Source organism: Aphanomyces astaci, assembly GCF_000520075.1.
Source record: "Aphanomyces astaci strain APO3 unplaced genomic scaffold supercont1.14, whole genome shotgun sequence".
Lineage (NCBI taxonomy): Eukaryota > Oomycota > Saprolegniomycetes > Saprolegniales > Verrucalvaceae > Aphanomyces > Aphanomyces astaci.
The window spans coordinates 39,061-49,796 of NW_009798277.1; the positions used below are offsets into that span (position 1 = coordinate 39,061).

Consider the following 10,736-nt stretch of genomic DNA (forward strand, 5'->3'; position numbering starts at 1 on the left):
GCGTTGCAAGGAGAGCGACAAACGATCTCAATCGCATCTATAATGTGCCATACCGAACGCTCAACCTCTACATCAAGAAGATGAGAAACCTCAGCAGCATCGCTCCCAAACGCCGTGGGCCTCCGCCACCCCAGTGTGATGAGCACCTCGAGACCTGGATCAAAGACATGCAGGCCAACGGGTATCCCATCAAGTCCCCCGAGCTCCTCGTTGAGGTAGCCGAGGTTTGCAACGTTCTCGGAATCCTTCAACTCGGTGAGGGGTGGTACAACCGGTTTCTCTAACGACACCTACTGAAAACACAACGTCAAACGGGACTTCGTGGAAAGGGGTGCGCAACGAAGTGGGCATCAATGACATTTCGAACGCTGTTCTGCATCATGGCTAAACTAACCATTGAAGACCACTTGGACGACCACCGCTTGTACAACATTGACGAAACTGGTTTTGCGTCGAGGAAGAAGTCCACCGAAAGTGCTCGCAATCATTGGATCCGACAACGTGTGGGCTAAGATGATTGCGCCATCGTTCCACCGTCCGATTATTGCAGAAGTACATGACGGGATCGCCTCCACGTACTTGGAGGCATGGTTTACAGTAATGTTACGGTAACGTTATTGTGTTTTTCACCCAAATCTGGTTGTAATAGCGAAGCCATTGCAGCGGCTGATGTCGTTCCTGGACGACAGCTCGATTGTAACGTGTTGGTTGCAAGTGACATTCCCAACTCTGCCATCACGACAAGTCATTGTGGTTTTATCAACGGATTCCTTTTTGAAAAGTGGCTCACGATGTGTGATAGCAGCATTCCTGCCTCTGTCGAACGACCAGTCGTGTTGGTGTTTGATGGCTACAAGTCCCACTTCCCGTCCCAGCCCATGTGATGGCTCGTGCGATGGCGTTGCGTATTCTGCTGGTTTATCTCCCCGCGAGTCGTTCACGAGATCCAAGAAAAAGGCTGTGGAGCTTGTAAGCGCTGCCTGGAAGTAGTTACCAATTGGAACGAACGCCGTGTCTAGTTTTGATGCATGTGACCTGTATCCCCTGTCGCTTGCTGCAATGCAAAAACGGCTGATTATGTACTCGCGTGGCGGTCAGAAGTTGCCATGTGACGATACTATCTGACTTATTCCTGCTTCGTCGTCAACATCCAAGAAGCGGAAGTCGATTGACGTCGCCGGTTGCCTCATCACTCAAGACTTGTTCAACGAAATCATCCACGACCAACCTATCCGCAAGAAGACCAAGCAGCCACCAAGAAACCCACCAGGTAGCCGTCCAAGAAGAAGCAATTAGAGCGACGATGAAAATTGACAATGTTCAGTCCGATGGTACCCCCGTCGTCATCGTTTGAAGCTTGCGAAATGCTAGGGGAATATATGTGTTAGGGGTAAGGGATTAGCTTGGGCCCATAGGCAGAGCGAACTTTTTTGCTATTGGTATATGCTTTCTCCTCAATATAATTACCTGTAATATATAATCAAAGTCGGTTAGGTGTATGTTAGCGTTGGCAATTGTTTTGTGCTCACATTAAAAATATTGTCCAACTCTCACTATATCCTTCAAACCCATACTGAACCAAGTTTAAGCAGGGCAAACAACTGGCCCAGCATATTTCAAAACTTTTGTGTTTGCTTACTAGTTACTGTTAAGTATAACTACGATAAAAATACTCCAATTTGCGAGCAATTTGAACGATTGGATAGAGCGTTCTTTCCCCTACAACTGGATAACTTCAGATTTTTGTAATTTTTCTAAGGCTATGTGGTAAGGCCAAAAAGCTAAGGGGTCCAAAAGAGGGCAATAATTGGCCGTTTACATTAATACTACTACGTACTAATACAGTACGTAGTACTCCGGTATACTGTACTGTATTGATAATGGTTACAGTGCTAGCCAGGCAAACTCGGTCAGTACAACTCTGTTGAAATGTTATAAATCGCCACTACCGTATACCTTATGGATCTGTACCCCCGAAAAAAATGCACTGATCCCTAAGGTATACGGTAGACTGACACCAAGTTCTACGATTTGATTGGATGAATATAATACAAATTAATCTGTCCAATTCAAACAGACCTCAAGCATTATTGGGCTGGTTCAAACATTTGAAAGCATCAGGTGGCCAATTGGAGATTCAAAAATGGGGAAACCAAAGCGGCGTCAGCAGCGCCACACAAATGGGTAGCGCAAGACCCATCTAGTAGAATATCAGGGCTGTTCAACCATTGAACGGCAATTCTGCCGCGACAAGGACATCCCGCTAGCCACCTGGCAACGATGACGCTCGAAGTAGCAACACATATTGGTCAGCAAGCGACACGGACGCCACGCAACGATGGTCGGCCAGGGCAGCAAGGAGATCATTATGTTCCATGACGCCCTTCTTGCTTCCATGCGTAGCCGCCGAGACGAGGAGTCACCACATGATGCAATTGGTCAAGCGAAACCTCAAGGAGTGGCTTGTTGCGTACCTCCAATCGAAGAAAAACGACGCTGTGGCTTTCAACATCTTCCGCTCCCTGCTCTCGCAGTTTGCGCAGAGGCACCGTTTCCTTCATTGCACCCCGTGCGTCAACAAGGTGACACAAACCGTGCTGGACAAAGCTTGGTTGGGGTACGCAGAGTCGTTTTGGGTCAAGTATGTAGAGTACGACAGACGCCAGATTCTCAAAGTGGACGAGACGGCTGTGTACTTCAACATGCCCGGAACAGACGTTGGCCGAGATTGGCAAGTCAAGCAGGGTTTCAAAAGGCCAAAAGCACTTTGAGCGCCTCGCAGCCGTGCTGACCGTCCAAGCAGATGGTAAGAAGCTTCCGTTGCTGTTCAAATTCAAGGCGAATCCTGGCGGGATGATTGAGAGCAAGGAGATTCCGAGTTTCTTACACGTCTATGCTGTGCAGGAGAACGCCTGAATGGGCGAACGTGTATGGTCAATCTATCTCGACGCTCACTTTGGTCAGCACATCGAAGATGCGTCCATGTTGGTGCTAGACAACCTGGATTCTCACATGTCTGATGAGTCGCATGACAAGGTGGCCGAGAAGTTGTTCAGCGTCATTGACCCTCTTCCTACAAATTCCACAAGTCAGTGCTAGTCATTGGATGTTGGGGTTCATGGGACCGCTCATATCGATGCTGAAGACTGCATGGCCAATGGAAGATGAAGAGCGAGACTGTGATGATCGTACGGCTGGCGATGGTAAAACGTACTTTTCATGTCTGGGAAAAGATTTCTTCGGGCACAGTAGTGAAATAATTTGAAAAGGTTATTTCGTCAGTAATCCAAGTACAGTACAATCATTTGAAATGGCTATTTCGTCAGTAATCCAAGTACTGTATAATGCATTGTCCGTACCTAATTTTGGGTGTCTGTTGGTTTGTTTTGGTCGGTTGGAGGGTTTTCGAGATAAACCCCCCTTCTGAGTTGATTACCGCTGTCGAAATTTGAATTTGAGCACTTTCGTCGAAATACGAGACAAGCCGTGAGTAATGGTTACATCGCTGTAATTGGTCAAAATCCATGACGTGTTTAGCCAACCAGGACCACTTGTGCTGAACTTGAAGTAGTGAAGGTAATTAAATTTTTAAACTGATAAGTCAGCTCCCACATACAAATTAACCAAGGGTTGCACTGACTGAGTTTGCCTGGCTAGCACTGTAGAGTGATTTTGCAAAGGGTCACCGAAATGTTTCACTGGATTATTTAATTGGAATATTCCCATTTGAAAAATTACTCTAACGTTACTAGTACTAACGTTAAGATTTGAATACAGTAATGCAATGAAATGATCCAGCGAGACATTTCGGTGTACTCAATGGAAATTTCAGCCAAATATATTTCCAGTCAGAAATTCTGACCTTACACACTCACAACCATCAAACACGTCAGCAATACAGACGACGAGAGATTTTAAGGGACACTCGTTACTTCGAGTTCGCACGAAATCATCGAGGAACTCTTTCGCTCCTTGGAGGGAATCGATGTTCGATGTTGTTGCACAGTACTTAGGACGTTTTGTCAACGCATGTCATTATCGCATCTTTCCGCTCGAGACCGACAACTATGATCCAGTCCTTCGATATTGTACTGTATGCCAACATTTCTTATGTGATTCAATCGGAATCATTTTCCCATTCGCCTTGGCGCTGCTTGTCGTGTATCGCGCACAAGTCACACGTCGCGACATGAGCTTCTCGTCTTCTTTCAGACCGCTCCAAGAATACCATTGCGCGATGTGCAATTGCGTTCGCCGTACGCCAGGATGAGCTTTAGTGCTTGTGTCATGACTCTGCGAAGTAATCTCGGCCTTGAGGTACAGGGAACCACGTTGAATAAAAACGTGAAAACTTTGCCTCGTAATAAGTTTTCAATTAATCGTCAAGATATGGCTGTGACGTCTGCCCACATGCTGCAGTACCTGCGCGAGGACCACATGGAGTGGATTAAAACGTACATGAGCACTCGTCAAACCGGGTACAAGTCACTGCTTCGACTGCTGCAGCACTTTACAGTGCTCCATGGGTTCTCGAGACAACGGATCTGCCGTCAAAAGAAAATCTAAGAAGTGCTTTGGGTTACCCGTGATGCATTTGGGAAATAGTTTCATGAAGACCACCGCGAAATCAACATGGACGTTCTGTACAATGCTGACGAGACCGACATGTGCTATACTATGATATGTGTCCGAACACAATATGGGCCGTTCGTGATGGCGGTAGCAACATGGCCAACGCTGAACGACATTCCTACCGCCTGACTCCTCCCGGTACGGCAGGCCTCCTAAATTTGTCGTTTTGCTATAAATTGTGCAAGAAAGCGACAAATTAAGTTTGGGAGGGACGACAAATTAAGGATTTTTCAATTCAGCAGAGGAAGCACTGATCCGCCTTGAGGACGCGATTCCATGGGCCTTACACAGCACAAGCGACCTTATGCCGCCCAAGACAAAGGCCAACACACACTTTCAGGATGTTACGCACATGGTAGCGACTGACGATAACCCAGTTCTCAAGATCTGGTGCGCACAGCACCAAATCGACCTAGTCGTCAAGCAGGCCGCCGAGTGCGTAGCAGACGGCACGTGAATCAAGTTCACCGGCCCTTCGCGATCTTCCTACGCCAGGTCCTTGCACATCGCGAAGCAGGAATCGCACGTCAACGCACGCTAACGGCCATGCTCAACCTCACAATCGTGGACCAGGGCGAGTCTGACCACGAGAAGCACGAGTCGTTTAAGTCCATGCGCATCCCGGTCGACTCGATCGTTCATTCACCACGAAGTGCTACAACGACCTGATCCCGGACGAGCAAGCCGTCGTTACCCGCGAAATTGTCAAGTACACCATCACGGTGATCAGGGGCTTGATGAGCATCCAGGCCGAGCGTGATGACGCCAACAAACCGCTGCAAACGGACGCGCCACCGGTGCTTCACTGCGTGTGGGTGCGCGACGTGCTGGCGCCGCACCAGATGAGTAGATCCACCAGCTCTAGGCGGACCACTCGGCACTCGGTGCTCAAGTGTTATCACGACGACGAGATTCGGCGTACAGCCATTGACTCGCATGACGAGAACACGATGACGCCTGGGGCGTCTGTCCTGGGAAGTGCAACCATTTGTGCGACTCCTGGCCACTTGCTTGGTCAATACCGTCGCTGTCGAGAGCAACATCTCCATCCTCAAATGGGAGATGGATGGGAATCGCACGGATATGATGTATCTGTCCCTGGAAGGTGTCTTCCAGGCCAAGTAGAAAGAGGCGATGCCGGTATAATATACTTCACGACGATCCCTTTTGGAAGTTTAAAATGGACTTTTTGGCTCCTTAACCGCCTTTTTGTGTAAGACGACAAACTAACACTGGCGAGGACGACAAAATAAGCCAATTTGTTTACTTTGTCGTAAGCGACAATTTTAGGAGGCCTGCGGTACGGGGCGATGGTTTAAAGCTACCTATGCTGTTCATCGTTCGCGGAGAGCCTGGCGGGGACATTGTATCGAACGAGTTTGAAGACTATCCATAGGGGCACTACTATGCATGGCAGAAGAAAGCCTGGATGAACAGAGCTGTGTGGAAATTCTACCTACGGCAAGTGCTGAAGCCATGCATTGAGAAGCTCATCCGAATTTGAACTATAAATACTTCATTTTCCTACACTTCCCCTGAGTACAGAAACTCTGCACACAAGAATTAGGGAATCACAGGTAGAAAATGGGGAATCATATGAAACTGTAACGTTACAAATACTATATAAGGTAATTTGGTCCCCACAGGCCTCGTCTGGGAGCGGCACGGCCTGCGCCCTACCTACCGCTTTTCCCGACGAGAGGAATCGATTGGACATTCAGTGAAGTGCACGATTGAGGCTCACTCCTCGGCAAGGTACCGCCTGCACGAAAGTATACACACGACCTCCGCTGCGCTGCGGTGCACGCAATTTTGTGGGCGGATGCTCTGTCGTCGCTCGCTACTGTAACGCTAGGTCAATTCCTTTGTGTTTTGATACAAGGTGTGTCCCCTATTTCTACCTGTGATTCCCTAATTCTTGTGTGCACGAACATTTGACTCTACCTCCCCTGCTCCACATTACTTATACGATTCGAAAAACACACTTTTTCCACATCACTGCGGATAAATACACATTATTGGCTGATTAAGGAATACTTCCTCTGTGGTTACTGCCGACATTTACTTTGAATTGACACTGACAATCGAGCCCTCACTCAATTTGGGCGAATGATACTTTGTTTGAAAGGGAATTGCATGAATTTTCGCTAAAGATTGGTTTATAATCAGCGCTTAAAGCAATTGTAAGCCAATGAAATGTCATAAATGTTCGATGTTGATAGAAATTGAATTACAGCCAATGAAATGCAATTGTCGCCAGTAACTTGGAACATGCGAATTTTGAAATGTCGGTAGTAACCTGGAACAGAGGAAGTACAATTTTTCGATTGGTCAAAAATACCTACCGTATTCCGGCGGGGCTTGTACCCCCGACTTTTACCATCGGAGTTGTACCTATTTCTTTCTTCAAGTCCTGTTTGGAAGATTCTGGGCTTTGCTCATGGAGTTGTACCTATACATGGGCTATTGGTTGATAATCATCCAATTAACTATACACAATCATGTTTCATTTCTCGGCGACGGATGGATCTGAAGGCTGTCGATATTGTTGGTGTCTCGAGTGGTGAGGGAACGCGCTCGTGAACCTGCCATGAGATATGCGGCGACAGCTTGACTGTCGACGATCTCGTTGTGTTTCGACTTGCTGTACAAGGTGACCGTGAAAACCTCGAGGAGGTTATGAAGGTTTATCGTCTGATGGCCACCGAGGAAGGCTGCCATGTTGGCTACCTCCCCCTGCCTCTGCTAAATCGCAACGACGTGCTAAAGAACAAGATTGCATTGGATTGCATTGGTTGTGGAGGACCTGCATGTGTCATCCCGTCGAGCGCAGCGAGTGCGTTCAGACGAAATATCAGCATAGTTAAGGCAGTTCTGTTCGAACACATTCAAGAGTACCATACAAGCATCGGAAGTTAGTGCAAATAAGTGTTGCATCTAAACTACAATGCCAAATCCGCATTTGCGCCACGCATTGCAATTTGTTTCCGAAGTGATTTCTGACCACGCGTGGTTAATCCAGCGCAAAATTAATTCACGACTGACAACATCGTGACCAAGCATGTTCGCCGCAGCCCACGTCATGTATTCGTGGCGAATTTTGTCTTACGGTTTGTTGATTCCGATATCCAAGGGCTGCAGGACTCATGTGTACCCGCCTAAAATATATATATGTGTAAAATATTCAGAGCAAGAAATGTAAAATACTCAGAGCGAGAAATATACGGAAATACCAAGGACTTACGAAACATCCGGTTAATTAACCGGTAAATAAGGGGGGCTCCTCGGCCTGGTTCGCTTCGCTCCCGGCCTCCGGTGCTCCCAAGGATTATATAGATCATTGCTGTGATATTGAGTCGCTGCGCGGGCGAACGGGCCTGGTTCCCGGCCCTGGCCTAAGCTAGCTCCTAATCGTTCCGGATAAGTTGTTTCGTGTTTGTTTCGTAACCATCATTCTCTTTCAAAATAAAGTATGAACTTCACTATCGGAGTGTTGATCTTGTTTCGTAAATGGGTAAATATGTATAAATGCATACCTGGAATAATTTACAATTCGCTTCCGAGTTTTGCAACCTCATGAGTAAACTTCGGTTGCTTGCGGCACTTGTAGTCGTCTAGCAGCAGTAGGCTTGGGCCACCTTCACCACCAAAAGGTTGCCAGAATTTCTTCATCCATACCTCGGTGGTCGGGTCGTCAGGCCAGGCGTTTTTCTGGCAACACGCGAAGACGTTGGCGGGCAAAAACTTCTCCAACGAAGCATCAATGCGAGCACCGGGGACCCCTTTGAACACGACGTATGGCGGCAACTTCGTTCCGGTGGCCGTGACCACCAGACACACGGACACACGATTGTGTGTGGAGCAGACGCGCGCGGAAACCGTCGTTGCACCTTTCTGCGAGATGGTCGTGTGCACCTTGGGCTCAAAGTACTCTGGGGTCTCGTCCATGTTGACAACTCGGTCCATTGGAACGTCTTCCAATGTCCCAAAGGGCAGGAAACGACCACTTAAGTTTCCAACAAAATCGTTCATTACCTGAATGAGATGGTTCGACTTCTTTTGGCCTTGACGTGTTGGGCGCCGCATACACAGAGTGTGGCGCTCCATGAGCTTGTATACCCAGTGAACAAGCGCTTGCGCATACCACCGCAGAACGTTGGGTCAATGCTCAACGCCTTCACAATGAGCATGTTCGTGCTGACAGCAATGTCGCTGTCGCGCAACGTTCCACAGTACTCCAGCACTGCAGCTTCCAGCGCGGGGTCAGCAACCTCAGGGCCATCGCTTTCCGTGAGTTTGCTTGGACGCTTGGAAACCGCTTGCTTGAGTTGGGGCGAATGTTGGAACCATCGGTTCAGCTGGCCAGGCTGGATACCATGACGTTTGGCAGTTGGGTAGGCACTGCACGCGCCTTTGTGTGCTCCATGACCACCGACAACATCTTGGCAGAATAATACCGCATTTTACCCTTTGAAGGGGAAGGCGACGGCATGGTCGTTTCAAAAGTGACGACAACAAAGTCGCGGCTTGATCAACCAATCAAATTCAAACGAGGTCACACGTATTAGCGAATCCTAGCATCTTTTACGATTTGAAAGCATTTGACTTTCCGCACGGGGCTGTACCTATTTGGATCAGATTTTGCCTACATTTTTGGGGGTACAAGTCCCGCCAGAATACGGTAGCCTATAAAAGCAGCGACACAGGTCACGAATCATTGGACATCAGGAGACCGGAGCGTCTCAAGGCCGCCTCCTTCAGTGGAGGCAACACATAACCATTGCCGCCGGAGTGCTCGAGGATCAAACTCATCACTGCCTGGAAGGTCACCTTGTTCACACTTGGGAATGACACTTTGATGGCAGCTACGACCTTGTTCAACACGTATTTGCAGTACACAGCGGTGTCAACGTTGACCAATCTTGTGAGGATTGTCCCAGCTGGTCGGTTGCGTGAGTTGCGGGCAGCTGGAAGTAGGCGAGAGAACGTCCACATGCCGATCTTGCCATTGAAGACAACACCGCGGTCTGTATCGAAGCGCGGACGAGCGACTGCGGCCAAGAACATCACCTTGGGGATGAATCGTTTGCTCTTCCATGCACGCCATGGCGGGGCCTCGCCGGGGACCAGGTACACCTTCTGATGATCCTTGTCGGCATTGAGCATTTTCTCATCCAAGTGCACCACATCCCACAGGTTGTCAAATTCAAGGTTTCGCTGGTATTGTGAGTCCCTGGCCACTTCTTTCGGTGTCATGTGATTGGCTGCTACCCTGATCGCCATTACTAGACACGTGTTGAAGTACCGCTGCTTGCATGTCCTGCTGCTCCTTCAGTTCATTCTCCTGTTGCGCTTGCTGATTGGCTAACACTTGCGCTTGTGTTTGGGCTTGAGCATCCAGCGGTTGTTGGATCATCTTCTGCTGATGCTCCATAGTCCCCACCAACCTTGCAAACACTCTCCATGATTTTGATTGGAAAACGGCTTAATTACAGGCTCACTACGTAATCAACAAAGTCTTCCTTAGTGTCGAGCTTCGGCTTCGCCAACAAATGCGCGTCAATCGCTTCGGTTACGTATCGGACGACAGATTCGGGGTTTCGGGGTTTAGTTGATGAACCTTGATCTCGCTCATACGTAGATAGGATTTGTGGCAAAACGAGGTTTAAAGGGTAAAGGGAAACGGTGCTACATTACTTTGGCTTGAAGTTGAGGGTAGCTCATTTCGTCAAATTTATCTACCAAATCCGAAGTACTAGTAGGAAGTGCGATTTTGCGAGACGTGGCAGGTCGAAAATTTTGCGTTAGGATACACTCGTTATAACAGTTCCACTGTTGTTTTGACGAGGGAATTCTCACATCCAGATAGAATTTTTAGCCCATAGACCTGTAACCTAGGACTGGGTCCTACCCCCGATGAGCACATACGATGCGAAATCTGCATCACTTGTGGTTAGCTATGGTTAACCACTGAGATGCACGTAACCCCTAGTAATCCGGAGTAACAGGTGAGGTGGTCAGGGGATACTAAGTCCCATATAAACACGCAAATTCCAATGTTTTCTGAGAAAAACAACAGTGGAACTGTTTTACACATTTCAGTT

The 10,736-nt window shown here is 48.1% G+C and overlaps 4 protein-coding genes across 4 annotated transcripts; 3 read left to right on the forward strand and 1 right to left on the reverse strand.

Annotated features, from left to right (window-relative positions):
- Nucleotides 1-80: 80 nt before the first annotated feature.
- On the forward strand, nucleotides 81-512 carry H257_06811 (hypothetical protein; the record flags this gene model as incomplete). The annotated part of the gene is made up of 2 exons (XM_009832180.1): nucleotides 81-224; nucleotides 330-512. 2 exons carry the CDS (start codon nucleotides 81-83, stop codon nucleotides 510-512), a joined length of 327 nt encoding a protein of 108 aa, XP_009830482.1.
- Nucleotides 513-2,280: 1,768 nt separating this feature from the next.
- On the forward strand, nucleotides 2,281-2,916 carry H257_06812 (hypothetical protein; the record flags this gene model as incomplete). Its single annotated transcript, XM_009832181.1, has 3 exons — nucleotides 2,281-2,341; nucleotides 2,404-2,692; nucleotides 2,745-2,916. 3 exons carry the CDS (start codon nucleotides 2,281-2,283, stop codon nucleotides 2,914-2,916), a joined length of 522 nt encoding a protein of 173 aa, XP_009830483.1.
- Nucleotides 2,917-4,389: 1,473 nt separating this feature from the next.
- H257_06813 (hypothetical protein) lies at nucleotides 4,390-5,757 on the forward strand (the record flags this gene model as incomplete). The annotated part of the gene is made up of 7 exons (XM_009832182.1): nucleotides 4,390-4,515; nucleotides 4,606-4,667; nucleotides 4,724-4,770; nucleotides 4,875-5,071; nucleotides 5,128-5,256; nucleotides 5,286-5,550; nucleotides 5,612-5,757. The coding sequence occupies 7 exons, from the start codon at nucleotides 4,390-4,392 to the stop codon at nucleotides 5,755-5,757; spliced, it is 972 nt and encodes a 323-aa protein (XP_009830484.1).
- Nucleotides 5,758-9,339: 3,582 nt separating this feature from the next.
- On the reverse strand, nucleotides 9,340-9,888 carry H257_06814 (hypothetical protein; the record flags this gene model as incomplete). Its single annotated transcript, XM_009832183.1, has 1 exon — nucleotides 9,340-9,888. The coding sequence occupies one exon, from the start codon at nucleotides 9,886-9,888 to the stop codon at nucleotides 9,340-9,342; it is 549 nt and encodes a 182-aa protein (XP_009830485.1).
- Between the last annotated feature and the right edge of the window lie 848 nt (nucleotides 9,889-10,736).